Source organism: Aspergillus nomiae (genome assembly GCF_001204775.2).
Source record: "Aspergillus nomiae NRRL 13137 chromosome Unknown contig00288, whole genome shotgun sequence".
Taxonomy (NCBI): domain Eukaryota; kingdom Fungi; phylum Ascomycota; class Eurotiomycetes; order Eurotiales; family Aspergillaceae; genus Aspergillus; species Aspergillus nomiae.
The window spans coordinates 1-27,135 of NW_015378343.1; the positions used below are offsets into that span (position 1 = coordinate 1).

The window sequence follows — 27,135 nt, forward strand, 5'->3', positions numbered from 1 at the left end:
TCTGGACTGATCCTTCCTTCGCCCTGCTGATGGTGTCTGCGTGCTGCTCCAAGACATAGCGCAGGTACGCCGTGCCTATATTCCACGTTCCGCCGACGTTAACTGCCATCACTTTGTTGAAGTTCTCCACTGGTTCGAGGATGCTGGAGGGGAGCAGAATGCCTGCACAGTTGACTAGGCCGCTGATCACTGGGGATTGTTGTATGATTGATTGGAAAGTTTGTGTCACTTTTTCGTGCGAGCTGATGTCGATATTGGGATGGAAGTGAAGTCGCTCGGAGTCGATAGTCGGCATCTGTCCGGCTTTGTCAATGGCGTGAACTGTGGCTGATAGCCCCAGGAGCTTTTTGACGACAGCGAGGCCCATTCCCGATGAGCCGCCGGTCACTATATAAGTTCGGCCGGCGTGCATTTTATTGTTTTGTGTTCGTGTGCGGGGTCTGGAGGCGTAATAGCATTCCACCGTAGAAATCAGCGAAAGGCAAAATAGTGATAAAAGTTAAGCAGCTGTTTGTGTTTATCTACGGGGAAGGATGAGAAAAGCTTCGATAGAGCTTATTTCAGCGAAAGGCTTGCTATTAGAAACGTGACTGTGAAAAGTGCCATGGGGCGACTGGCCCCTTGCAGTATAATGTAGGGATGGAATCCCGGGACGTACTTTTAAATATCTTGAAAAATGATTTAAAATTCACAACGCCGTAATTCAGTGGATCTTCTATTTCTGACGTTCTGTACGTCACAACAGGGTTATCATACTGAAAGGATTACCGCAAGACATCTGCAGCGGTCGGATATTGGGTTCCGTTAACGTGCTTTGCCTTATACAAATTCCACAAGTGAACAGGGACGGGGAGTGTTGATTTACAATAATACAAAGTCATTGTACTGCTACCTACATTGACCGAGAGTCAGAATGACACCACTAAAAGATACATGATTCCACGTCATTCAGTACAAGCCTCGACGGAACTATTAATTACCACTTTCTTATCCAACGATCATGCAGTGTTGATATTCGGTCATGTATGGTTGTTAATACCATACACGAGTTAATTATCTTCCAAAGCCTTCAGCTTTTCTTGCAACGCAGCATTCGCCCTCCTGTTATCCTTGGATATGTCAATGCCAATTAGTGTAATAGCAGCTGCCCATACTGCATAACTGAAGGTATCACAACTGTAGATATCTTCGTCACCACGCATATGGAGCCGTCACATTCGGAAGCTCCTGCTAGGAACTTTGCGAAGCAGATAAATGCCACCAAGGATACGAAAGACACAAGCCAATGGATGGTAAATTTGCATGCCTTGGTCAGACTTAGCTGGCGCTCAGTACGGTCCTTGTGAGCTAGGATATCGGCCGTACCTTGCGAAGGGGAGAGGGAGCTATAAGCCATATAAGCGACGGCTACGAGGGAGATGCATGAGGAAAACATCGCAATGGATACTTCCCGCGGAACATGGTCGAATGCGGTAAAGTAGGAATGGGCAACTTTAGTAATGGTCAGACTAGCAATCATCACAGATCTAGTAGTGCAGTAGCTTCCCGTCACACAAGAGTGCGAATGTAGCGACAGCGTATACGGTTTGCGACACTCTCAAAGAGAAGAATACACCGGGGGGGAACATGACAGTATGGGAGTAGGAGCTATACTTGGTAGTATTTTAAGGAAGATATGTAGGACACATTCAGACCTTATCATACTGGAAAGGGGAGCATTTACTCTCACATATAACACGGGATGATGAGGCCTCTTTTGGATAAAAGGCCTGTGTGTGATGTTGCTGTATGTAAAACACAGTTTAATCAACGTGATAATGATCTTGATAGCCGATGCTTTCAATACAGTGTGATGTTGCGTGCAATTCTACCGTCCGCGCCTTGGAGCAGAAGAAGTACCTTGAGAAATGCGTAAGTGCCACCGATGCTCCTTTGTTGGTTTTCACTGTGCTAACTGGATTCGGTCATCACAGAAGGCCAAGCGTGACAACTAGGCTTCGGGATACAAATATGTGGCTTTAGGCCTCTGGAAACTCCATGTACTTTAGAACTTGTTACAACAGACAGGGTAGTTATGCTTGTAGGGGAAGGTTTCGCACTTGACGAATCTTGGTTGTATTCATGCTGTCTGCAAGTACGCTTTGAACAGCATGTAATATCAGTCTTTGGTAGTATATTCTCTCTAGGAGCTCCAATAAATGTCCTCTTGTTGTTATAGAAAGGTTTAGAAAGATAAATTAGTCCCAACGTGCGATACTGGAATTGGTTCAAAAGGTCAATGTCAGATGAATGATATGTAATTATTAATGCCCAATGGCCAGTAGGTCAATTCAATGAAAATACTAAGTACATTATAGAAAAGGTACCAGGGAGAAGAAGAGATGTAGGCGATAAGAGTCACGCGAGCTGCTCTAATGCAAGCACCCAAGTCTCTTGTAAGCCAGACCATTTGTCTATAGAGAAGTTGTATCTATTCAGTCTAGAATTGCATTGTCATTCATACTATAATACCTTTTAACCTCAAAGTATCTCCAGCATCACTTGGCGATTATCACGGACCAAAGTAGGCTCATGGGCTAAATATATATCGGTTGCCGTTGATTGAGGTCAAGTTTGGAGACTCCTCGTGGCCTTTCTATCCTTGGCGCTAAAAGACACTTTAAGAGAACATCAGAGAATGCCGATTACTTTGGCAATCATAATGCTACTGTGAAGGACCGCTACAAGGCTCTACTGAGAGCATATGCCTTAGTTACAAGTTTGGTTGCTGACGGATATAGAAGGGTCCGGAAAAAGGGTGGAGACCTCCACAGGTGCGGATAGTCTGTCTTTGCCATACATTGAACTGCAGGAGTCTCCGAGTGAAGTGAGTGTATAGGCCGAATCCGGTTTGATTTTATTCAAAGGTGTAATAATAATAATATAATAGTGACCGCTGAAGACTAGAGAAACGGTTCCTTTAGTTGTGAGATATATAGTGTGGATCGGCCTGTCAAAAACCCGACCCGCAGCCATGTTCTATAAATACTACTGGTATCAACGCTAAAAAAGAGAAAGGGGCAGACTGAACAAAATCAATCCTTACTGAACACGTGAGAAACAAGATGATATATACTCTGGGCCAAGATGGCTATCTTGAGGCTGATTCTTAGTAAAGACAATCGTAAACAACCGGAAAAGAGGAAAAGTGAGGGAGGAAAAACATCCCACATGGGTGATACAATCCCAGTCGTCCTGCAACCACTTGGTCGATTCTCATCGTCGCTGACTGCCACGTGTCACGTCTCAGTGGGGTTTGTATGCAGGATGCTCGTCTTTCCAGGCAAACACATTCTTTCAATTATATTATGCCCCACTATAGTAGCAGCCAAGCGCCGCATCACCCCTCGTCGTTACCCCTCCATCTGAAGCGCAGGCTGGAATATAAATTCCTCCAACCCTGATTTTCTCACTCAAACCATTACACTCTCACTAAATATCTCTGAAAACCATTAAAATCACCATGTCTTTCCACGAATCCTGCGAGCTTATCCGGATTGAAGTCCGCGACGATGGCACCTGGCTTCTCGCCGCTGCTGGAACCGTGAATGAAGGGGAACATATTCCCGCGGAGCTCAGGCTCGACGATAGGATCGGCAACAGCGACGGTAGGTTTCATATATATAGTCCAATCATATTGATTTTTCGGGGATCATGCTAACACCCAGACCTTCAATGCATCAGGATGGTTCGCCTACCCGGGTGAGAATTTCTCAGAAACCGCCCACGAGATCGAGATCGACTTCCGTGAAGATGGTCCTTGGTTGACCGCCGTTCTGGCCGAGCAAGATCAGGAAGACAGAGAGCGCCAGGGCATCAACTTGGCTCAGCATATTGGAAACAATAATGGCGAGCTTGTGTGGGTTTGAGTTGGCATTTGCATTCTTATCCTGATTCTGCTTGTGGATGTGGATGTGTTATGTATTTTGATTTGCAGGATCAGAAACAGTCATGTAGCGGAAGGATATTTGCCGTTCTCTCTACAATTCCAATGAAACATCCTAGAATGTAAATACCCAGGTCTATTGAGACCTTCTTAAAAGGAATCTAACAGGGGGCACGTCGCTATGATAATAACATTGAAGATCACATGATGAGTACCAGTCTTTCCGCCTGCTGATGTTCAGGAACCAAGGCCGCCTTGCGACCAATAGGAGTCGGGGTCATCGCCACCGCCGTACCCCACTTCAATGTTTGTATCGGCAGAATCGAGGCGCAAATGGCGTTTTCTGTCATGTTCTCGGGATTAATTCCCCCTCCTATCTTGCGAATTTGCTCAATAACAGCCAGAATGCCCCTCATCACAGACTTTCCCCTCCCCACATCCCCAAAGCACCTTGAGCTGCCCGAGGGCACCGACGCCAAGGCGTTTATCGTGTTTGTGACTTCCGATGACCCTGTAACCGGTCAATCCTGGTGCCCGGATGTCCGTGCCGCCTGGCCAGTTCTTGAAGCCACGTTCTCCGGCCCGAACACACCGGCCCTGAGAGTGGTTGAGGTTGGACAGAAGCCAGAGTAATTTTCAGCTTGCGATTTACACGATTATCCATGGTACTGACGTGGTTATAGATGGAAGGATCTACAGAATATCTATCGGACTAACTGGAAGATCCCTTGTATCCCGGCTTTAGTGCGATACGAACGCGTCAATGGCGAGACTGTCGAGACTGGCAAGCTGGTCGAAGGAGAGATTCTGGACAAGGAGAAGCTGGGAAACCTTATCGGAGCGACGCTTTAGTGTTGCGTTTGATGTGTATACGAAACATTTCATATTGAGAGCCAATGCCACAAATACCAATAAACAACTTTCTGTTTTTAAACCAAGAGGGATTTTGGCCAAGGAAAGACAACATCGGTAACCGGGGATCCATCAAAAAAGAACAACCCGTTAATCCAGCGTTTGATAATCAGCCGTCTGGGGCCGTTTCTTGGCGAACTCAGCAACTCAACCTCTAAAGAGACATGCTTTTCGATGTCGTCTGGACTCATCTCAGCCGAACGTACTGCGGTGAAAATATACGCTTGTCCTTCTGCCCACTGATGACCTGCCTCTCTGGCAAAAACTCCACGGTACGGATTGTTACCAAAGCCGCCATCTTGCGAGATTAACGAGCCCAGCCGAAGACGATCTGAGTGTCGGTCATCCATTGCCTTGACAATTTCCTCTGCCATGAGATACTTGTAGTCTTTGGAAAATGCGATGCCCTTGCCGCACTTTTTGTCTTTCTCGAGGTATTCATCGATAGCGCTTGCAATACATTCATAGCGACGTCCACAAGCCCCCGATTCTAAATGTCTAGCGAGCTGCCGCAGACGCATTCTTCGGTAGCTGTTCAATCCATAACCCTGGCCTCGACGTGGTTCCCCCGTTGTCCTAGGGCCGCTGACTATCTTGCCCAAGCGCCAGAGGTGGCCAGACGTTAGAATACCTTCTTCCGATAAGTAGACCTCAGGGAAACGACAATTTTTGATGAAGGTAAGCTTTTGATTAACATCAGGTATCTGAAAGTTGTGAAGAGACCGGTCCGTCAAGTACTCGAATATAGTACTTCGAACTGCGTCTCGAGGGTTATCAGGGCCATTCATGAGAATTTCCCCGTTCAGTATGAATAAGGCCAGCATCGCAATGCTCAAACTGCAATTTTCTTGGTCCATCCTTTTGGTATTCAATCGAACAGAGTAGCCTAAGCAGTTGGCAATCACTGCCAGACGATCCGACTCACATGTGATCATTCGCTTTCCGACATTTGAGAATATTAGTGGAGACATGGACCGCCTTACTGTGGGTTGTCCATCGTTACCACGCTCTAGAAGCTGGACATTGTATTTTGCCGCGCGGTCTAGGATTCCCTCGCACCTGGTTTTGTATCGTCGATCCTGTCCATAATCCATGCAAAATTCGGTCGCTTGAGAGCGAAAGTCGCTGATGTGATGCAAAGTTCTCCATCCAAATCCCCAAATATTTCACAGTGTTTCCTTTTACAGTCCTGCAAGGCGGAAGAATATGGAATCAAAAGGCACATTCTCACTGACGAGCAATAGTCTTCCTGGAAAGTCCACGCTCTTTCCCACCATGGATCTGACGTGATATAATCCAAAAGGTTGAGAATTCTAGTGACCCGACCTTTCTCTCGCTTCCTCGGCGGGCTTTCTCTCTTAAGGAGATATACCAAGTCTTCTAGATGATCTTCTGATTGGATCCGCACCGACAGCAACGCCACTGGAAAGGCACTCTTTGCGTACACATGCTCCATGGATTGAATCGCACGCTGCTTTTTCGCTTCGTTCTTTTGGTCAATGCATTCCTGATCGATCCAGAAGCCCCAGACACATGTCTCCGTATCTTTGAGGTAATTGACATATGCGATAACCCTATCAAACACCTGATCTCGGACTTGACTTGCACGCGGGTATCTCGTGTCCAGAGATTCTACCAGATAAGATCCACGGGAGGATAGCTGGCTCGAAAGGGGTTTCCAGGTATAAGATACAGCGACATAGTTCCTCTGGTCGTGTGCATTGACATGTGCTCTCCGGAGCCTTGTCTTTTTATCATTGTCACATACTATTTCACCATTCCAGCGCCGCTTACGGCGTTGGGAAGAGGAGCCGAGGTAAATAATCTCCAAGTTCTCGATCCAATCCGAAGTCCGTTCGTCAAATATCCCGTGCTCTTGAAGGTCAAGTAATGTGGATACGATGGATGACGAAGTTCGCCTTCGGATGTTTCCAAGAGTGCTGAAGGTGTCTGCTTGCATTTTTGCGAATAGGCCGTAGCATTTTGCGGAGTTTCAGAGCAACTGATGTTCTTATATGGTGGATTCTTGGACTGCAGTACGAGGCGAGGCTGAAATCCAAGGCTCGCACCTGGCTGATTCTCAGAGGCTCGGACTCTCGGATGATATGCATCTCGGCCTATTCATCACAGACTAATGCATCACGGTCAACCACCACCAATAGGCACTTCGTACTAGCCCAGGAAGGAGGAGTAACACGGATGCTCGCTACATCTAATTGGTAACTGACAGCCACTCGGTACCTAAAGTACTGCGCCGGATTTGACGCCGATCGCTTCACCTCGCCGATGTAGAAGTAAATCCTTTGACCATACACTTAGAGAGGTAAAAGTCTCACGCGTTCCCGTAAGAGGAAACAAATCTCGACAACACGCCATTTAAGGAGGTCTATATACCTGCCATCTTACCACGGTAGCTTGACGGCTCCCCTCACTTGTTACCAATGAGAGTGATGTATTAATTGCCGCCCGCGTAGGCTGTAGCTTGCGAGTGCGTGGAACGTGTAAATTATAAGTCAAGTGATATTGGGGAGTTTGCCCTTTCTCCGTTGCCAGATGTGATGGACAGCCTTTTGACTTATACATAAATCAACACGAAGATGAATACCTTCCTAAATCACGACGATAAACAACGAAGCAGTGTTGTATATCTGAAGGCTCCTGTGGATACTCGCATGTAACAACAATACAACCATCGGATCGTTAATCCACTTTAAGAATCCTCAGTGCATTTCCAGTACTAGGCTAAACGTGATATTTACATGAGGCTGCACATGAGATGGATACAAATGAAACGTATACTTCTATACAAGACAGACGTCGTTGGAAGATGTTGATTAGCATACTCCGTAACACAAAACTCGATTCCCCTCGGAGCTACAATAAGAGACACCATATGAAATTGAATAAAATACGTATCTAGTTTTCACTTTGCCACGATATTCAAGCTCCAGAGGTGGCCACCTATTTGTCCTTGTCAGGTGACCCGTATTTGGTGCTGAAATATTAGGGTTATAGATCATTGGGGTTGAACCATGGTTCCGACCCAAACCAACATAGCTCACATCCAACTATGCATTGTTTGAGCTTGCCTTCTGAAGTTTGAATGTAGGGAACGGCGCCTATTATTAATACGATGTACGCGTCATGATTATTTAACACGGTAAATTGTTGATAGGTTATTAGTCGATAGACCCGGCCTTCTGGGTCAGCTATGCATATATCAAATGCGGGTGACCATCAAGTCATAGCTCCTTCATCTTCTCCAAGCTACGAGCGACTCTAAGCATACTGTTAATGTAAGTTTTCTTTCCATGATCCCTGCATCCATTCCTTTAGGAAGGGAATCAATATTCGAATTATGCAAACTAATGTTCACTCATTCTTACGAGCTCAGAGCTACGGAAAAACCACCGCAGTGAAGGAACCGCCACAGATCCAGGAATAACACCAACAACAGCATATTATCCTTTCTTCCCTACTATCTCCGGAGCCTATCAAGCAAGTCAAGCAACCAATTTACCAACCAAAATGGAAGCAAAGAAGAATCTCCTGTGCGCCCAATTAGAGGGTCGTGAATCGCCCGCCCCCGAAAGTCAGACCGCCGAACAGCAAGAGCCTTTCTGCTGGGGTAGAATGTCTCGCACATTGCAACAGCAGCGAGAGACCCAGACTGAGGGTAGCGTTGACAAAGTCAAGGCCTTTGTATTGGAAAGCAACCCTATTCATCCACTGGAGGGGCCTCTGATGAGACAATATGCGGGCGATAAATTGAGGCGTATGTCGTCGGATTAACGTCGTCCCTTGGTGGTGTTTAGGTAATCTTTCATTTTACCAAAGGGGCTGGCTGCTTTTGATTTTTCGTCAGACGATACTTGTGTGAATGAACGTAGTGGGTGGAAAATATTAATTACACGTCATGGCTCAAAATAATGAATGTATTGGGAAACTGCTCTACCATCTGCTGAGGGGACGGGCGAAAAATACTGCTGCCGTGACTGTTATGGCCAGTCAATGACCAATTTCAATGCTGTATTTGACTAGGACTGTTGACTGGATGCATCAAAGCATTATCATATTCTGAAATGAAGCCTGTATAATGATATACGTACAATCTGGGGACCATGTACCGAAGCTACCAACAATCTTGACTTCTATGATACTAGAGCTTTCCAAAAACGGGCTTTTTCTTCGATACCATGGACGAAATAGCAACTGGAACATCCCTGGTTTGAACCGCCGCGACGTTGTAAGCTAGCTGGTATTGAAGTCCTAAATTGAACAACTTAGTAACCTGTCTCAATGTAAAGGCGGAAGTAGATATGAAAGTACCTTCTGGGACAGTGCGGTCTCGACTGTAATCAAGGAAGTGCTTGATCGTCTGAACCGCAACTGGGCTTTTCTCACTGAGATTCCTCGCAACTCTAAATGCTTCCTGCATGACATCCTTCTTCGTTGGGAGAACGCGACTCACAAACCCAACTCGAAGCGCCTCATCTGCATCGAAGTTTCGGCCGGACATCGCCACATCCTTGACCCAGGTGTATGACCCGACGACCTTGGGTAGTCGTGCCAGAATCCCAATGTCAGAGGCAATGCCGATATCAACCTCCTTGACACAGAAGACCGTGTCTTTCGAACAGATCCGCATGTCCGTCGCCGAACAGACGTCCATGGCCATTCCTAATGCATAGCCATGCATCGCACAGATAACCGCTGGCTCTTGTCAGCGCTCGTCTAGAGCAAGTGAAATCGAGCTAGCTCATATAAAGAGACAAGGGGCTCCTTACGCTTCTCACACTTCTCAATACTCGAGATACACTCCTGGAACTCAACCCCAAATCTCCGAAGCTGAGTGACTGCACGTCTCCCTGGGTCGACGCCCTCGCCCGGCCCAACCATAAACGGTGAATCTTGGCCGGAAACCCATTTCAGATCAATGCCAACTGAGAACCCCTTCTCGCCTGATCCGGAGAAAACAATCGCACGAACAGATGGGTCTGTGGAGAGATGGTCGAAGACGGTTCGCATCTCGCGCCATCCACTGCGATATTTCAGTTTCCGGTATGGGGATTAAGGTGACATCGTTTGCTTACTCTTCCAAAAAGGCGTTCACTTGGCCCGGGCGATTGATTTCAACATGGGCGATCCATGGTTCTGGAATAGTGACCCGGAAATATTTATAGTCTTGGTTCGACATTGTTGGGAGTGGAATATACAGGGTAATGTCTGTGGGGTGGTGAGGGTGTTATATACTAAGTTGATTCAATACTTATTAGCTTGTGTTGATTTACCCAAGTAGGCGAATCAAGACGGCTTTCTCGGTTGGTGGTATGATGTACCGGCTGATGGTATGTAGGGAACATATGAAGCGGTCATGATTACTTCGATCGGAGAAGTGATGCGCCGTCCGCAGCGGGATTCCCCCACAAAACTCCACTCCAGCAGGGTTAAGACACTAGAGTACGGGGTAGTTTATGATAAAGTCACATCTGGCACTCTTAATTCTTGAACATATATCTTGGCTGTATCCTGAACCTCGGCTGTTAGCTGGACGCTGGTTGTTCCGTCGTGCCGGTTGTTTATTAATCATAATCATCCAGCCCGGAACAATGCCAGACCATACTAATCTTACCTCCGAGGCAGCGCGATCACGTCTCCCCACGTTGGAGCCAGGTTTGGATATCTGTTGTTGTATAGAAGAGCGTTGCGTGTGTTTTATGTTGGACTATATATATGTCAATGAACAGACACCTTCTTAAGTTCCCATTTTTCATTTGCGAGGCATTGTATATCGTCATATAACAGACTATATATTCCATATCTGAGATACATGATCCAATTCTCTTTGTCGCTGAAGAAACTATACTACATTCTATATTCATCCTAAGTTAAGGACAGAATGCCTTTCAACACAGCACTCACCAGAGCCCTGGGAATCCAGAGTAGGACATTCAATATCACCGATTCCATACAACCAGAAGCTAACAACGCCAGTCCCCGTCGTGCAAGGAGGGATGCACTGGGTAGGCTACGCCGAACTCGCCGCCGCAGTCAGCAACGCAGGCGGACTTGGCCTAGTCAGTAAAACCGTCTATCCACAATGACCAACATCCCAGACTAACATAGCACTACATGTCACTGCCCTCACCCAACCAACCCCGGATGACCTGCGCAAGGAAATCCGGAAATGTCGATCGCTGACCAACAAGCCTTTCGGCGTGAACATCACTCTGCTGCCCTCGCTTATGCCCCCGGACTACGGCGCCTACGTGCAGGCCATCATCGACGAAGGGGTCAAAATCGTCGAAACGGCAGGCAATAACCCCGGGCTGGTGATTAAACCGCTCAAGGAGGCTAATATCATCGTGATACATAAATGCACGACCATCCGACATGCGAAGAACGCTGTCAAACTCGGCGCGGATTTCTTGTCGATTGATGGGTTTGAATGCGGTGGCCATGTTGGAGAGGATGATCTTACCAATTTCATCCTCCTTAGTCGGGCGCGCCAGGCGCTGGGCGTGCCCTTCATTGCGTCTGGGGGATTCGCGGACGGACATGGTCTGGCTGCTGCGTTGGCGCTGGGCGCGGAGGGTATCAACATGGGGACGCGGTTTATGTGTACAGTGGAAGCTCCTATTCATATCAAGGTGAAGGAGGCGATCGTGGCCGCGCAGGAGACGGATACGGCGTTGGTGATGAGGCGGTGGAAGAATACGACGCGCTTGTATGCGAATAAGGTGGCGAAGGAGGCCCTGAAGGTAGAAACGGAGAGCACGACCGGGAAGTTTGAAGAGATTGCGCCGCTTGTGAGTGGGAAGCGTGGACAGCAGGTGTTCATCCAGGGGGATGTGGACTCTGGGGTAAGTTCTTACATATACCCAGCTGTGGGATATCCGAGCTAACTATTGCTTAGGTATGGACTGCCGGTCAGGTCATTGGATTGATCCACGACATACCTACGTGCGCTGATCTCTTGGTGCGCATTGAGCGGGAGGCCCTGGCTTCCATGAAGAGGACTGGATCAATGTGGGTTGATGAGTCCTATACCAGTAGACTTTAGAATACTCCTGGGGTATATGGTACTTTCTAGGTATTATCGCATGAATAGATCTGCTGCAGAAGAAGCGGTCTGAAGTGACTCCGGCCAACATGGCCAGTATGTGATATTTTAATTTTCGGTAGCATCTAACTTTGCGTGCCATTCCATGCAAAAGCTCAGCTTGATATAACACCGGGAAGGTAGTGTTGGTTTTCAAATCCTGAGACTAATGCTGGCTAGACAATGCAGTGCCCGAGTCTACCGATAGAGGAAATACCTAGATCTCAAGCTCCTGGATATAATCCAACGGCCGCGATGTGATGACAGTCATTTTGCGACCATGTTGCCAAAAATAACTAAAAAAACAAAAAGGCTCAGGTGAAAACATCGGCCTGGCTCTGAAGCCCCAAAAAGGTTTCTTTATCATGCCCAGGAATCACCTGTCCCTTAGTAATCCGTTGGAGCTGCTTAAGACGCTGTGTACTCCTGAACCACGATGGGTGGTCTCGAGCCAACCAGCCCTGAGGGATCCCATCCCGCCACTGTTGCAAAGTCAGTAGGGCACCAACGAATCAAGTAGGTATAACTCACATTTTCAATGACATGGCAATGGTCACTAATGAAAAAGAACGTTCCCGTGTTGAGCATGTTAATCTGCATGCCAATGAGACCATCTGTATGACCAGGAAGGTGATGCAGGGTGATGCCCTGACAGAAGTCCATCGTCTGATCATTGAACGTCTTCCAGTTCCTATATCTCATCAGCCTGACACCACATCAATCAGCCAGAAAAGAGCCATACAGGGACAACTTAAGATAATGTTCCAAATAAACCCCAACATCCGCACCGGTAGCAACCGACCAAAACGCATTCGTCAGTTCCTTCTCATGCACCCAGATCTCGACATCCGTGCGATGCAAAAACTCATCCAGCCCGCCCGCATGGTCCAGATGCAGATGCCCAATGATAATCTTCTTGATATCTTCCAGCTTATGTCCGGTCGCCTCAACGGCGGCGCGCAGCTCATGTCGAGGCTCGTACTTCACGCGAGTAAAGATATCGGCGATCACCGGGCCCCACACCGTTGGGTAATCCTTCCCGCTCCCGGTTTCCCAGAGGATCAGACCCTCGTGCGGGTGGTCGATCAATATGCAGTACATGGGCATTTCGCATCGCTCGTTGACGAAGGAGCCGTTCTCTGTGGACTTCTTGCTTGTGTTGCCGCCTCTGATTACGAAGCCTTTGTCGCATTCCAGCCATCCTACTTCCAGAACGTGAAACTTTGTGCCTGGAGGACAGACGTTGGAAATGGCGTTGGGGACGGCGCCTTGGTCGAGCTGGGCTTGGATTCCGGACATTTTGGCGTCAGTGTCAGTCTTCTATGGGGTATTCTCGTTTTATTTCACATGTATGGTCAGGGAAAAGAACAACGCGTGCATGGGATTGAAGGAGACAAGGATGTTATATGCAGCGTCTAGGATCTCTACATGTATTCCAAATTGAGACATCCCTGCAGGTCTGTGTGATGAGCAAATCAGGGAAGGAAGCCGATCTGCGGGGAAGTATGTGGAGCATTATACATATACGATGGTGACAGCCTCTAGCTCTTCCGGTGGGGACGTATAAAGAGTATAGTATGCCTGTTGTTGGCAATTCCGCTGGTCCGATTGGCCCTGCGCCAGAACAAAAGACGCAGCTAACGCAAATAGTTTGCATCTGTTCGGCGCCTCCCTGTCCCAGCATTCCCGATTGATTGGTCGTATAGGGCGAGTACGCACCATGAATGGCCTGTACGAAGTGACATGCTACATTGATCCACATCCTATACAGCCAACTAGACATTTATTGGCTAAGGACCTCCTCATTGAGGGTGACTGGTGGACCCTTTGCCTGACAAGTGCATCATACGATGGGCCTGATAGTGCCAGAACAGCAATCTGAACATCTGCTACAAGGATTGATGATATCTAGCTAGGGAAAGCCTTACCCGCAGCTCGGGCCAGAGTCTTGGCACGTCACTTCTAAGTGTTCACGTCTTATTGGTTTCGTTTTTAATATCCATGACCATCTGCGGCTTTAGGACGCTTAATAGTATGCTAGCGTGTGTTCAGGCCAGTTCCCTGGTTTTAATGAACGGGGCGTCTATATGTTTCAGTACACTAAACCCTAACAAGGGTGATGTCACTAATCTGTGGATTTACGGTGGAGTCAGTAGCGCTGCTTACCCCAATTTGGGGTCTCCAATTCCTCGGATTCTTCTTCTCTATGACTGCCTCAGACTGGCCACAATTGATTTTAGCCATCCGTATTAACTTTTTTTGCGAATCAAAAAACATTAGCTTTCGATCAAGTTGAACGAGTTTCGCGAGATCCAGTTACACATCATGCCTCGTCTGATACGTTATTGGAATTGCCATACGACTTTTACTTGGTGGTTTACGGATCAACAACGCCTAAGCAATGTCATCATATTCATTTGGTCTTTGGATCTGATGTGGTCGTTCTGATGTTGCAGGCGAGACTGGTTGTCTAACGAGATTTCAGGTATTTGGGTGTGGTATATTCCATATGCTTCCTGGAGACGAAGAGATATCCAACTTATCAATATATGTTGGCTCAGATCCGTATCGCGATGGAAAAACATCAGCACTCCTAGCCCTGGGGTTGTTTGCTGTTCATAGAGGGTTTCGCGACCCGATAACTCCGCACCGCAGCTACTATCAATGATTTAGCTTAGCGTCAGTCAAAAATGAAACGAAGTAATACATACGTTAGCCTTTGAGGACGAGTAAGTATCATGGGTTGGTCTTTTGAATATTTCAATGCTTGTGCTATCAGTCGATGCCCTAAAGGATGTGATAGATTCAGTGGGCAGACATTCTTGTATGAATATCGTATTGAGCTAGCCACGTCTAAACTGTAAGGGAGGGTGTAACTCTGCTATAATTGTTTAACTTATGAGATTGAGTTAATATTTCTCTCAGGAGTCCGAGCGCGGGTCTATTATATCATAGGGGAAGAAGTTGTTGATTGATGAAATGAGGTTTTACTACTAGTACCTACACTGAAGAAGGCAACGATCAAACAAAAGGACGCTAGATCTATTCGGGAGCCTGCTATTAGCATCATGGAAGATGGATGCATACTTTCCAAGTCCCCCAGGTGGTCACCCATCATCAAGAGTGGAGAAAATCGAGAGATAACGGAGACCGTGGAAGCCGGTCATAGATCTACATGGAGTATATTTAACGTCCTCTAATGTCCCTCGACCGTTATTCCTACATGCGCCACGATCGATATATTATACTGACGAAATGCAGCGATCGCAAGAAGGGTTCGCATGGACTGCGAAAGATGGCTTTCAGTATGGTATGTGTTTCAACACAGTCATAATCATACTTGGCTAAAGGTACATGGATTGACCACTGCGACCGTGGTTCCCTCGACCCCGAAGTCTGACCTTTCATCGAGCTATGATGTTATTGTCATCGGTGCTGGGTTTGCTGGTCTCACTGCCGCCCGCGACCTTGCATTCAAAGAAAAGAAGGTAGTCATTATTGAAGCTTGAGATCGCATTGGCGGTCGCTGCTGGACTGCGCATATCGGAAAGGACAGCAAGGTTGAGATTGGGGGCACATGGGTGCACTGGCAACAACCTCATGTATTCAGCGAGCTGCAAAGATATGGACTCGACGACTTTGAGGAAACCGTGGCTTTCCCTGAAAATTGTGAGTCGACAGCCAAGGAATCGCGGTCCCAACCAGCTATAGTGTCAGATCCTGCTGAAGGGCGAGTCATGATGGAGCAGCTCGAAGGACTCAAGATGAAGTTCTTTGATGTTGACGGACAAGGAGGGCGCAGTATAATCCCGTTCCCATTCAGTACAGCGTCCAGTGTCAAACAGAATCCGGACTACCTTGAACTAGATAGACTCAGTGTCAGCGATCGTGTTGCGCAGCTCGAGGGCTGCACTCAAGAGCAACAGTCCATGCTTAGCGCGCATGCCGCTTCATTCTATGGCATCTCGCCTGAAAAGGCTTCCTGTACGGAGGTGCTTCACACACCCATGCATTATGCAACTTCGATCCTGCCATGATCGAGACAGCCACCATGAAGTACAAGCTTGCAAAGGGCACCACTGCCTTTGCGCTAGCAATCCTTGAGAACTACAAGGGCGATAGAATCCTTAACTCCCCTGTGACATCAATCACTCAGGGAGATGGTGACTTTCCTGCTACTGTCACCCTCAGGAATGGGGAGCAATATTTGTCCAAAACAGTCATCTCGACAGTCCCCATTAATGTAATATCATCAATCGTCTTCGATCCCCCCTTCTCCACACTCAGAACGGAAGCTTTCGCCACTGGCGTAACTCTAGCAAGGACGGATAAGGTCCTTGTATGCACGTCAACCGAGTTTAAAAACGGGTTCAACGTTAGCTACGAGGGAGGGGATATGCCCTATGCCAGTGGTTTCACAGACGGAAGTCATGGCGACCATACCCTACTCACATTGCTTGTCCATCCTGACAACGGCCTGGACGGCTCAGATGAGAATATCCGTCTTGTTGAAAGTCTTCGCCCCGCGGGCATTCAAGTCGAAACTGCTTCTGGCCATCTTTGGTCAGATGACCAATACGCTGGCGGAGTAATGCCAGTTCGAGGACCTGGATTTTTGCAAAAGTACAACGATGAAATACGAAAACCACATGGAAATGTGTATTTCTGTGGATCGGACTTTGCAGACGGCTGGCGCGGGTTCATTTCAGGCGCCTTCGAGGACGCCTACCGAGTGACTAGAGAAATCTTAAGACAGAACTAGTTCCATGAATTATTATTGGGTTTGACCAGCAACTAAGCAACATGGAACCTGATTTGGCAGTCGCTTGTCTACTATTTCAGCGAGATGTGTAACGAATTTCCCAGAAGATCAATCAACGTGCCGAGGTCATGAGAGATGAGATATGCAGTCACTTATGAGCTCGCAGTTGTAGTAGTCAAGTAAATGCTACTGAGACAGACAAAAATCCCTTAAATGAAGCGAACTGATTAGTACAATAAGCTAGATTGGATAGACCCAGCATAATCTAACCCGTGGATGCCTCCGAACTGGTTTCATTCCTGCGATCACCCTGGCACTGGAAAATGAGTCCTCAGCAGAGTGACCCTCTTGTGCGCCTAGCGAGGTGAAGGTAACAACGGAAAATACCAGCCGACGAAATCCCATCCATATGGAGACTGATCCCTGCCACAGTTGCTTTATGCCCAACGCTCTTTTGTATATCCTTGGTGAGATCTTCCTGATTGCTATACATGGCATAATTTACTGACGCTACCTTTAAAGGATGCCACAATCCTTGTAACAGCGATTCCCAGGATCACAACATACTTCAACTCCCTGGAGGACGTTGTTTAGTACAGAACCTCCTACCTCTTCACCACCTGCGCCGTGCAATTAATCTTCGGCAAACTATACCAATTTCACCCATCCAAATGGATTTTTCGGATCGGTCCCCTTACCTTTGAGCTTGGATCCTTGATCTGCGGTATTGCGCCATCCTCGGACGCTCTCATTGTAGGACGAAGCATCGCTGGTGTGAGGGCGGCTGGGCTCTTCTCAGGATGTATTATCATCGTCTCAACCGCAGCACCGCTCCGAGTTCGCCCTCTTCATATGGGCTTGGTTTCTAGAATGCATGCAGTTGCTAGTGTTGCTAGACCAATGTGAGGGGTCCCTAATTCTCAATTTCTTCTCATGCTACTATGGGAGGCTCCTTTACAGGCCATCTTACCTGGCGATGGTGTTTCTATATTAATCTTCCCTTTGGCTGCCTTGCTGTCCTGTTTATCTTCATTTTCTTACCTCCTAACACAACGTCGGTGCAGAGACTGGGCTGAAGGGAGCAAGTCAAGCAATTTGATCTACCAGGTACTATTTTTCTGATCCCATCTATTATATGCCTTATATTCGCCCTGCAGTGGGGTGGCACCCTCTGGCCCTGGAGCAACGCGCGGATTATTGCTTTATTGGTTGTATCTGGTGTGACTTTCATCATATTTCTCGGGATTCAAGTATGGCAGGGAGATCGGGCCACGATCCCCTTGCGCTTGATGAAGAATGTGGACAACTGGGGTGCTGTTTGGTATGGGATTTGCATCGGAGCAGCCATGTCTATTGTCACATACTGTGTAAGTCGGTTATCCTTTATTTCATCCAAGAAGTGTGCCTCTAATTACACAACAGCTTCCTATTTGGTTCCAAGCCATCAAAGAGGAGTCCGCCACCCAATCAGGAATTGATACTCTTCCCAGCCTAGTTGGACTGGTCGCCTTTGCCAGAATCGGCGGAGGTCTCGCCTCAGCAATCGGATATTATACCCCACTGCTCATAGCGTCATCAGGCCTCACAGCCATAGGAGCCGGTCTTATGAGTACTTTGAAGGTCGATTCCAGTATCGGATACCAAGTCTTAATCAGTGCTGGCGTTGGTATCGGCGCTCAAAATGTCATGCTCGTGGCGTCCATGGCTGTAGAGCCAGCAGATATGCCGATGTCGACCACTATCTTGACCTTTACGCAGACTCTCTGGCAAGTGCGATATTTCTTCCGGTCGGGCAAAGCGTGTTTCAGAATGAGCTACTGGCAAATCTGCTGTCCAGGCTCCCGGCTGTTGATGCGAATTTAGCTGTGCACAGTGGCGCGACAGGATTCCGTGATCAATTAACACCGACTCAACTACCTCTGGCTCTGCTTGCCTATAATGAGGCTATCGTGGGCACATTTTACGTTGCGGTTGCGACCGCCAATTTGTCAGTCTTTGGTCCTATTCTCATGCGCTGGTTGCCGTTGAAGTCGGGGGAGAAAAGTGATGGCAAGGGGGATACAGAAAATATGAGTGAGGATCAAGAAAAGGGCCCTGATGCTACGTAATATGAAGGGGGGGGCACCATAACAACTGCATCAACCTCGCACAACACTCGCAGCGAAACTGGGGATAATATCTGTTTCTGCTGCAGTCTCGAACACCACTAAAACATATAGCGAAACACCTTAGGTACCTAATAGAGGTAGCATTACATAGAGGGATAGAACATGATTTGCAATATTACTATAAAGGCTCACACGCTTCTTCTCTATGAATTCACTTCCCCTTTCAAAGATATAATGAGCTGCTGGTCGAGTACCACTCAATCTATCTAAATTTTTTGCTTTCATGTTAAACGCAAGACACAGTAATTTGGTATATTATCCCACTTCTCTTCAGAGATGCGAATCCCTACCTCAGTAGATCAGCAGGTTGTCTTCAATTTAACGGTGAACTCATGCTCCGGATCATTCTCTCTACAGTAAGGCAGCACCGGTGCCAGCTTGTACACCTACGATTTCATGTTCAATTTTAGTTGATTTCACACTCATCAGAGAAGTATCTATGTGACGCACTCGAAGGAGAAAACTCTTTTCTTTTCGTATCGTTCTGGCCTACATATTATAGTGGAAATTTCAATGTAGGTCACGCGATCGCAGAAGCCCTGACGCCCCCGACATATACTCCAACGCACTCAATCCTCTCAGTATTTCATTTCCCTCATCACTACCGTATTGTTATATAACTGTGTGATAGTTGGCTGCCATTGTGGTTGTAGACCCTATCCGCTTTAGTAACATGTAGTAACTGGGACATTGTTCTAGAAGATCAAATTCCAGGATTATGTAGAGCGATAAAGCCTGTTCGTTGACGAAACGTTTAGTTGTGCTTGACTTTTGCAATGTGAGTTGATTGTTAAGCATATTTCGGGCATGATTGGAGAGTGTCTGCGCCAAAATATTCAGACCTTGTTAGGTTTAACGCGGTATGGCAAGAAAACGCCAAAACACCACAAGACTGTCCGGTAGATAAGCTAAAAGAAGTTCTGGAATCTTCAGGATAATAACTAAAATCATATTACTACCAGACAAACAGCGACCAGGGATGTAAAGTGGAAAAATACATATAACGGTTGGCACTAGTTGAGGTTGTGTCCTTTCTTAGGTAACCCTGTACATAATTCTTCCACTTAGCACGTCTATACTGAGGATAATCAAAGCAGTTATCCGCCGACAAAAGTGGCTAGACCACCAAGATGCTAGGATATTTGAGGTCTCGTGATACGTAATAACGCAGTGGCCAGGTTCGGCTGACAATAGATATGTCGCAAAGTGGCGTCTTTGAATCCCTTCATAGATCGTAGGTCTTTGATACCGTCGAAACAAACTATTTTATGAGATAACCTTTTCAAGAAAAAGGGAACAGGCGGCTTCAGATACGTCATCTGCCGGCATTAAATTAAGGACGGCACGAAAGGCAATAAATGCAGGGCAGAAGGGGGGGAATGATAACTAATCTAGAGAAGATCCCGGGGGAGACAGGCTGGTACACTAGAAGCAAATGGCATATTAAAGGTTGAATTGAAGGAAAATGGATTCACATGCGGGAAGTTCGTGCCCAGGTGAGGGTCATCCAGAACGATTTTTGAGGCTTTCCCAATTCGCAATACATACTTAATCCGGTATGCTTCGCATGCTGGCCAATGAAAAGCGGGCTAGTGGAGCCTGACAAATATGGTGATTGCTATCATTTGGCCAAGACCTCGACTTCTCTGGGGATCCTCAGAAAATGAGCAAATCCCAATCGAGGTGGGTCTTGCCGATCCCTCCATCATGCTGACACAGAACAAGATGCGATTGATTAAAGACACCACTGCGAATCAGTAATCCAAATCTGATACTCTCCGTGGGGAAATGCTGGGGCAAAATATCCACACCTCGGTTGCACGTTTATTTAGTTCACATGTCGAGCTGTTGGCTAGTATTATAGAAGACACGGAGGGCCGCCAAAGAGAAAGGCTATGAACGCTAGTTCTTGACCCCTCGCTCTTCAACACACCCCGCCTAGAGATGGCTACAATTACACGCAATCCGTTGGACTCGATGAAGTCCACTTGGCGTTCGTGGGACCGGACGCAGTGGAACGCAGCCCACTGGCTGATCGAAACCCTGAACATCCACCATATCGATCTGGATAAAGAAGTTCCCGTTCACCAGAAAACAGACAAGGTTCCTTACGCCCCGGAGCTACAATTCCATCGTTGGGTCCTCCTCCACGCCAGCATCCCACTCATCATTCACCAACTCTACATCAACTATATCGGCCAACCCTCGACGCTGCTGGTGTTTGCTTTTTACAGCCTGTCCCTGGAATTCATCGCTATCCACGAAGTCCATGTCCTGCGCCGCGTCGGGCATCAGATTGGATTCTTCGACGGCGACAAGCATCCTCGCGATGGTGTGCCCGATGTGGGAGTACGGAAGACAGTCCAGACACTCCTGTCAGTTATATTTATACGCCCCATGGCCACTGTAATGTTCGCCTATCGCGCAGATGAAGGCCCCTCCTCCATCCGGTGGTTGTGGCTCATCTTTGAAACTGGCGTCTACGCGTCGTGCTCGACTTCTGGTATTACCTATTCCATCGCTCCGCACACGAAACAGATCTACTATGGCAGTTCCACCGCAGACACCACTTGACCAAACATCCCAATCCACTTCTGACTGCGTATGCGGACCTCGTACAAGAGTTCATTGATCTTGTCGGCACACCTCTCATCACATACGGCACAATGAAATTGATGGGCTTCCCCATGGGCTTCTACGAGTGGTGGATCTGCCAGCAATATGTCATCTTCACGGAAATTCTCGGCCACAGCGGTCTGCGAATGATCGCCACCGCGGTGAATCCCTGGACTTCGTTTTTACGGCTCTTCAATATGGAGCTCTTGCTCGAGGACCATGATCTCCACCACCGCAAGGGTTGGAAGAGCAGCTACAACTACGGCAAGCAGACCCGTGTGTGGGATCGCTTGTTCAACACATGCACAACTCGCATAGAGGGGCACCGGGACAATATTGACTATGTCAACACTGCGAAAATCCCGCTGCACTGATTTGGCTCACAAGGCATGCCTGGTCTAAAGAAAAGAGGAACGGTTATCATGCCATGGCTCAAGTGTATTCGGTTGAGATATGTTAAGAGTTCTCTGCAAGATTTTTAATATGGTATCAATAGATTGCCTTTTGTCCGGTTCTTAGATAGTCACACTCCTTTACTAAAAATACTATTCCTTAAAGTCATTCCCCAGGTGAACCATATCAGAGTAGAGATTTTCAAATAGAGCCTTGAACCTTTCACGTAGACCTCATGGAATGGAATTATGGAATCTCGCCCTAGCATAGCCACATAGCTTCTGTGCAATATGACACCAGCCGGTCATTAGAAGAACAATATACCACTCTAAGAAAGCAAAATTGCTTATATATCTCTATTCCATATGCATAAATTTAAAGTACTAAAGTTTATATTTTTTCAGACCATACCCGTAAAACCTTATATATTGCTGACGGGACTCAGAGTGTGATAGATGTTTATCACTCAACAAGTTCCTTTCAAGGGAGGAGGTACAAGTTGATAGATCACTCCCATAGAAAGTCGCCAATTATTGGCAGAGGCAGTCAAACCTATACATCTACGGACCTTTCTCGGTGCAAGGCAGCGTATGTCGGGCATTTGTCGGGTTTCGGCGTTTACAATGTTGGGTATATGCAAGGGCGTTGCAGTCCGATGGAAAGGCAATCTTTGGGTTAATGGTGAATGTATACCGTAACTGGGAAAGGGATAAATTGCGTTTAGTATATGCATGTCGGTCGTTATAGTACTTAAACTATATGAAACCCTGATTTAGTAAACGGCGTGTCATCTTGGGCGAGGATTGTTCTAAACGCCGAATGCCGAAATCGGTTCTCAGAATCCCCCTACATAAAATCCATTTACAAAGGATCATGCCCTTTAACTCGCCCCTTTAGCCACTACCAGATTGTATTAGAAGCATCTCAACCATTTCACTGAGTACATCGAGCTGACTATTCCTTTGCGTCGTTATATGAAGCCACATTCAGGATATTTAAGTGTCTATTCCTGTCAACAGGAATCCTATATTGCCAGGATTACACAGAATCACTAAAAACCAGAATTTATCAGTTGCCAGCTGCTAGAATGACTCAAATGACTAATTCGTCCTTGCTACCTCCAGCCCCTGCTCAACAGGATGGCTGTGTGCTGGATGTCATTGTGCACGCTATCGACGCTCACAACAAGGAGTTACAGCTAATTAACGAACAGGTAAGGGCTATATTTCTTTTAACCCCCTGACGCATTAAGTACATCGCCATTAACCATAGCATATAGATACACAAAAACCCCGAGCTTGCTTTCGAAGAATTCATGGCACATGACAATATAACTACTCTGCTTGAGCAACTTGGCTTCGTGGTAAGAAAGCATGCATACGGTCTCCCGACTTCCTTTCTCGCAGAATACGGAAACGGGGGACGCGTTGTGGCCTTCAACGCCGAATATGACGCCCTTCCGGGAATAGGCCACGCATGCGGTCATAATCTCATTGCGACCTCATCGATAGGCGCCTTCATTGGTGTGGCCGCCGCCTTAAAAGAGTCTATGCTTCCTGGCAGAGTTCGGCTTATTGGCACACCGGCGGAGGAAGCGGGTGGTGGAAAGATCAACCTCATTGATGCTGGGGCATATGATGACGTGGATGCGTGTCTTATGGTTCATCCTGCCGCCCACAAACGGTTCCCAGACGGCGTTACTGGTGTGGCATACTGCAAGTCTTCTGCAGTTGTCAAATTCAGAGCGCGCTATACTGGCAAGCCGGCTCACGCGGCAACAGCACCGTGGCAAGGTGTCAACGCGCTTGACGCAGTCTGTTTAGCATACAATGGCATTTCGATGTTGAGACAGCAGATACAGCCGCACGAGAGAATTCATGGTGTGATTGTGGAAGGCGGAACGAAGCCTAATGTTATCACGGCCAGTGCTACCCTGGAGTACTACTGTAGAAGCGCGACTCTGGAAGACGCTGAGGCTCTGAAGGCTAGAGTTACAAAGTGCTTTGATGGGGCTGCGATAGCAACAGGCTGTGCGGTTGAATATGAAACGTGAGTAAAAAGGGCAAAGCGGTCGTCATTACCATCCTTATTACTACACTCAAAACAAAAGATATTAACCGGGGGTCCCTCTGCAGTCTCGAGACGTACGCGGATCTCAGGCCAAACAAGACTCTTTGTGCGAACTACGTATCTGCGATGGAAACGCTTGGCTTCCCCGTTCTTAGTTCTGGGGCCGCGCAAAGCGGCTCAACTGACATGGGTACGTGATTCCCTTGTGTGATTGAAAGATTTTGAGATCACTCTTTCCCTGCCGACATCCATCCATACAATATTCAAACTGCCAAAACTGAAACAAACACACTCACTGGCCCCTGCACTCCAGGTAATGTAACGTATATCTGTCCTGGTTTTCATGGCGGGTTCGCCGTCCCGGCTGAGCCAGGTGCATTCAACCACACCCCGAGCTTCACCAAGGCAGCTGGAACAAATCAAGCTTATGAACTCGCCATAAACACTGCCAAGGGCATGGCCGTTGTGGGCTGGAATGTATTGTCCGATGATAGCTTAGCGGAGAGCATCAGGAATGACTTTGAGGAGGATAAGAAGCTTCGAGAGGCGTCTCGTAATATTGGTTAAGGTATGGCCGTGAGTAATTGAGGGGGAACGGACTATCGCTAGGTTTTATCTCTGACTTTGAGTCTAGTTTATACGGTGACTTTGAGCTCGAGGGAATGAACGTATGAATCTGATACTACTAGACTGGTATAGGGACCTATTGAAGTCTCGAATGGCTAGGTTATACTAATTCTGACTGACAGACCGTGTTAAAGCACAAGACAAGAAAAATGAACAGCCGTGCATATGGTTATCGCCGGTTTATTACAGTAATTGACTTAGTATCCTTTAGCTAGCTTGCGTATTAATGCTCGTAGTGAAGAGATATAATCCTGAGCTTGGAGTCGTTTCTAGGTCAGGTTTTGCGGGGACCCCGATCTACTTCAATTACAGTAACAGTATACCACATTAAACCGGCCAATCTGCTTATATATGTTTATATCTTTTTAGACAATTTTGTATAACTTCAGAGCATAGTCTTGCAACCCGTAAGGGATACTCTATGCCTGTGTCTGGTCTGGAACAACCCGCTGGCTTTTGATGTATTTCACTCCCTTTGTGAATGATACAACATAGCAACGGTTGCAACTTCCTCTTTGGTCAGCTATGATAGATGTCAGTCGTACAGTCCAATCGCTAAGGCTACTCAGGATCCGGATGCTCTGTGTCACCAGGAGTTGGTCGAAGACAATGAGTGATCAACGAGTTTGTCGTGAGCTCTATTCTCAAAGTACAAGTGACTCCTACCTACCGCCAATTATCTTGGCAAGCTGCCAATATGAAACTTACTTATGAGGTATTGGCTGAACATATTTCTGTATCTGCATAGGTACTAATAATCCACAGAACGCACTGAAGCTCTTAGAGACGCGAAAGCGAAAAGGCCGACCGCAAACTCCAGCCGTACCCCCTGCGCGCCAGAATGCAACTTCTTCTAACGATACGCACACCGTAAGAGGTACGCCTAGCTTAGTGGGAATGAAAGAGTGGTTGCAGATTTTAGGGCACTCGGTATGAATTGTTGATGGTCAACGCTACGGTACCTTGACGTTCACACTCGATCCAGGACGATGACGTGAAAGCTCTGAATATAATCCATATTGCCGGTACCAAAGGGAAAGGCAGTACCTGCGCGTTTACTCGCGGCTTCCTCCACACGCATAGTTTGAGAACAGGATTTCCAAAGCGGATTGGCTTATATACCTCCCCTCACTTGCAATGCATTCAGGAGAGAATCCAAATTGATGACCAGCCGATTACAGAGGACATCTTTACGAGATACTTCTTTGAGGTCTGGGAGGGACTTGCGTCGTCTAACCTGGAACAAGCTACTGAAAGCATAAGACAGCCCCGTTACCTTCAGCTACTGGCTTTGCTGGCTTTCCACACATTCATTCGGGAGAATGTCGACGCGGCTATATTCGAGACGCACCATGGCGGAGAATATGACGCTACGAATGTTATAGAGAAGCCTGTTGTGACGGGCATCACATCCCTCGGGATGGACCACATCGCGCAGCTAGGCCCTACCATCGAGAACATTGCCTGGCACAAAGCAGGAATTTTCAAAACAGGCGCACCTGCATTTTCGGTGCCGCAGGAGGCTGGCCCTGCCCAAGTTTTGCGTAGTCGTGCCACTGAGAAAATGGTTCCCTTGACGTTTGTTTCGACTAATAGCTCCCTTCCTGCTACTAACCATGTGTTAAGTGTCCCCGTCCAACGACTTAACTGCTCTTTAGCCCTCGATCTGTCCAGAATATTTTTACAAATTAAAGCACCTGACCACAAATTGGAACCTGGAGATATTTCTGCAGCTATTGAGAATTTCACCTGGATTGGGAGGTTTGAGATTGTCGAAGACGGCTTGTCTCAATGGTTCTTGGATGGCGCACACAACACATTGAGTTTGGAACAAGCGGCAATATGGTTTTCTAAGAACACCACATCCTCAGCTGCGAGAAAGTAAGAACCTGTGTAATAAGTGGAGAATCCAGCAACTAACAGAACAATTCTCTCAGGCACCGTGTCCTTATCTTCAGCCACTTATCAGAACACCGTGATGGCGCTACGCTGGTGGAATGCCTTGCCCATACTCTTTCCCAGTATGACGTGTTGCCAGATGATGTCGTCTTCACTACGTACGAGGAGAGAGAGGATGGATCCATGAGCATCGGCAGGTATCTGAGGATATATTTGTAGTATGCCCTGCTAACCTTTCTATGACAGATAAACTCTTGAAAGTGCCTGAAACTCCAGATCTGTTCTCGATATACTCAGCGCTATGGAAAAAACTGGATCCTGGGGCAACGGTTTCAAGTGAACCGACAATTGAGGGTGCAATACGACGTACAAACCAGATTAGTATCGACAGAGGTGGAGTCCACGTTTTTGTAACAGGAAGCTTTCACTTAGTCGGCGGAGCACTAAATCTCTTGCGGCCATAGATCCATTAAATTCTCTAGTATGACCACAGAAGCCAATATACATTTGTACTGAGCTAGCAGCTGTATGAAACTAGCCGTGTTTGGACCAAGGCTACTGTGTCACCCCTGGAGAGTGTTCTAATAACCTTTTTGTATTTTATTCGTTTTTCATATGTGGATGAACAATGATGAGGAACAAGTCCTCAGATTCGCACATG

General features: G+C 47.2%; 13 protein-coding genes across 13 annotated transcripts; 9 read left to right on the forward strand and 4 right to left on the reverse strand.

The window, feature by feature from the left end:
- On the reverse strand, nucleotides 1–412 carry ANOM_007930 (short chain alcohol dehydrogenase; the record flags this gene model as incomplete). Its single annotated transcript, XM_015553186.1, has 1 exon — nucleotides 1–412. A coding segment is annotated over one exon (412 nt), but the record flags the coding sequence as incomplete, so codon positions are not given.
- A 3,090-nt stretch (nucleotides 413–3,502) lies between these two features.
- On the forward strand, nucleotides 3,503–3,908 carry ANOM_007931 (CVNH domain-containing protein; the record flags this gene model as incomplete). Its single annotated transcript, XM_015553187.1, has 2 exons — nucleotides 3,503–3,647; nucleotides 3,724–3,908. The coding sequence occupies 2 exons, from the start codon at nucleotides 3,503–3,505 to the stop codon at nucleotides 3,906–3,908; spliced, it is 330 nt and encodes a 109-aa protein (XP_015404088.1).
- Nucleotides 3,909–4,320: 412 nt separating this feature from the next.
- On the forward strand, nucleotides 4,321–4,824 carry ANOM_007932 (uncharacterized protein). Its single transcript, XM_015553188.1, has 2 exons — nucleotides 4,321–4,554; nucleotides 4,609–4,824. The coding sequence occupies exons 1-2, from the start codon at nucleotides 4,331–4,333 to the stop codon at nucleotides 4,775–4,777; spliced, it is 393 nt and encodes a 130-aa protein (XP_015404086.1). The 5' UTR covers nucleotides 4,321–4,330; the 3' UTR covers nucleotides 4,778–4,824.
- Nucleotides 4,825–4,854: 30 nt separating this feature from the next.
- ANOM_007933 (uncharacterized protein) lies at nucleotides 4,855–6,797 on the reverse strand (the record flags this gene model as incomplete). The annotated part of the gene is made up of 2 exons (XM_015553189.1): nucleotides 4,855–5,962; nucleotides 6,073–6,797. 2 exons carry the CDS (start codon nucleotides 6,795–6,797, stop codon nucleotides 4,855–4,857), a joined length of 1,833 nt encoding a protein of 610 aa, XP_015404087.1.
- Nucleotides 6,798–8,365: 1,568 nt separating this feature from the next.
- Nucleotides 8,366–8,629, forward strand: ANOM_007934 (uncharacterized protein; the record flags this gene model as incomplete). The annotated part of the gene is made up of 1 exon (XM_015553190.1): nucleotides 8,366–8,629. One exon carries the CDS (start codon nucleotides 8,366–8,368, stop codon nucleotides 8,627–8,629), a length of 264 nt encoding a protein of 87 aa, XP_015404084.1.
- Nucleotides 8,630–8,996: 367 nt separating this feature from the next.
- On the reverse strand, nucleotides 8,997–10,034 carry ANOM_007935 (enoyl-CoA hydratase/isomerase family protein; the record flags this gene model as incomplete). Its single annotated transcript, XM_015553191.1, has 4 exons — nucleotides 8,997–9,106; nucleotides 9,167–9,550; nucleotides 9,625–9,878; nucleotides 9,931–10,034. 4 exons carry the CDS (start codon nucleotides 10,032–10,034, stop codon nucleotides 8,997–8,999), a joined length of 852 nt encoding a protein of 283 aa, XP_015404085.1.
- A 702-nt stretch (nucleotides 10,035–10,736) lies between these two features.
- ANOM_007936 (NAD(P)H-dependent flavin oxidoreductase) lies at nucleotides 10,737–11,900 on the forward strand (the record flags this gene model as incomplete). The annotated part of the gene is made up of 4 exons (XM_015553192.1): nucleotides 10,737–10,779; nucleotides 10,832–10,887; nucleotides 10,954–11,700; nucleotides 11,754–11,900. The coding sequence occupies 4 exons, from the start codon at nucleotides 10,737–10,739 to the stop codon at nucleotides 11,898–11,900; spliced, it is 993 nt and encodes a 330-aa protein (XP_015404080.1).
- A 318-nt stretch (nucleotides 11,901–12,218) lies between these two features.
- ANOM_007937 (N-acyl homoserine lactonase family protein) lies at nucleotides 12,219–13,238 on the reverse strand (the record flags this gene model as incomplete). The annotated part of the gene is made up of 3 exons (XM_015553193.1): nucleotides 12,219–12,421; nucleotides 12,471–12,630; nucleotides 12,682–13,238. The coding sequence occupies 3 exons, from the start codon at nucleotides 13,236–13,238 to the stop codon at nucleotides 12,254–12,256; spliced, it is 885 nt and encodes a 294-aa protein (XP_015404081.1). The 3' UTR covers nucleotides 12,219–12,253.
- Nucleotides 13,239–15,138: 1,900 nt separating this feature from the next.
- ANOM_007938 (flavin monoamine oxidase family protein) lies at nucleotides 15,139–16,701 on the forward strand (the record flags this gene model as incomplete). Its single annotated transcript, XM_015553194.1, has 4 exons — nucleotides 15,139–15,249; nucleotides 15,290–15,427; nucleotides 15,491–15,923; nucleotides 15,986–16,701. 4 exons carry the CDS (start codon nucleotides 15,139–15,141, stop codon nucleotides 16,699–16,701), a joined length of 1,398 nt encoding a protein of 465 aa, XP_015404076.1.
- A 1,289-nt stretch (nucleotides 16,702–17,990) lies between these two features.
- Nucleotides 17,991–18,809, forward strand: ANOM_007939 (uncharacterized protein; the record flags this gene model as incomplete). The annotated part of the gene is made up of 3 exons (XM_015553195.1): nucleotides 17,991–18,068; nucleotides 18,124–18,488; nucleotides 18,539–18,809. 3 exons carry the CDS (start codon nucleotides 17,991–17,993, stop codon nucleotides 18,807–18,809), a joined length of 714 nt encoding a protein of 237 aa, XP_015404077.1.
- A 2,004-nt stretch (nucleotides 18,810–20,813) lies between these two features.
- Nucleotides 20,814–21,859, forward strand: ANOM_007940 (uncharacterized protein; the record flags this gene model as incomplete). Its single annotated transcript, XM_015553196.1, has 2 exons — nucleotides 20,814–21,420; nucleotides 21,492–21,859. The coding sequence occupies 2 exons, from the start codon at nucleotides 20,814–20,816 to the stop codon at nucleotides 21,857–21,859; spliced, it is 975 nt and encodes a 324-aa protein (XP_015404074.1).
- A 1,106-nt stretch (nucleotides 21,860–22,965) lies between these two features.
- On the forward strand, nucleotides 22,966–24,515 carry ANOM_007941 (M20 family metallopeptidase; the record flags this gene model as incomplete). The annotated part of the gene is made up of 4 exons (XM_015553197.1): nucleotides 22,966–23,091; nucleotides 23,158–23,927; nucleotides 24,014–24,138; nucleotides 24,262–24,515. The coding sequence occupies 4 exons, from the start codon at nucleotides 22,966–22,968 to the stop codon at nucleotides 24,513–24,515; spliced, it is 1,275 nt and encodes a 424-aa protein (XP_015404072.1).
- A 757-nt stretch (nucleotides 24,516–25,272) lies between these two features.
- Nucleotides 25,273–26,693, forward strand: ANOM_007942 (folylpolyglutamate synthase; the record flags this gene model as incomplete). The annotated part of the gene is made up of 5 exons (XM_015553198.1): nucleotides 25,273–25,290; nucleotides 25,341–25,505; nucleotides 25,561–26,153; nucleotides 26,202–26,456; nucleotides 26,513–26,693. The coding sequence occupies 5 exons, from the start codon at nucleotides 25,273–25,275 to the stop codon at nucleotides 26,691–26,693; spliced, it is 1,212 nt and encodes a 403-aa protein (XP_015404083.1).
- Nucleotides 26,694–27,135: the final 442 nt, after the last annotated feature.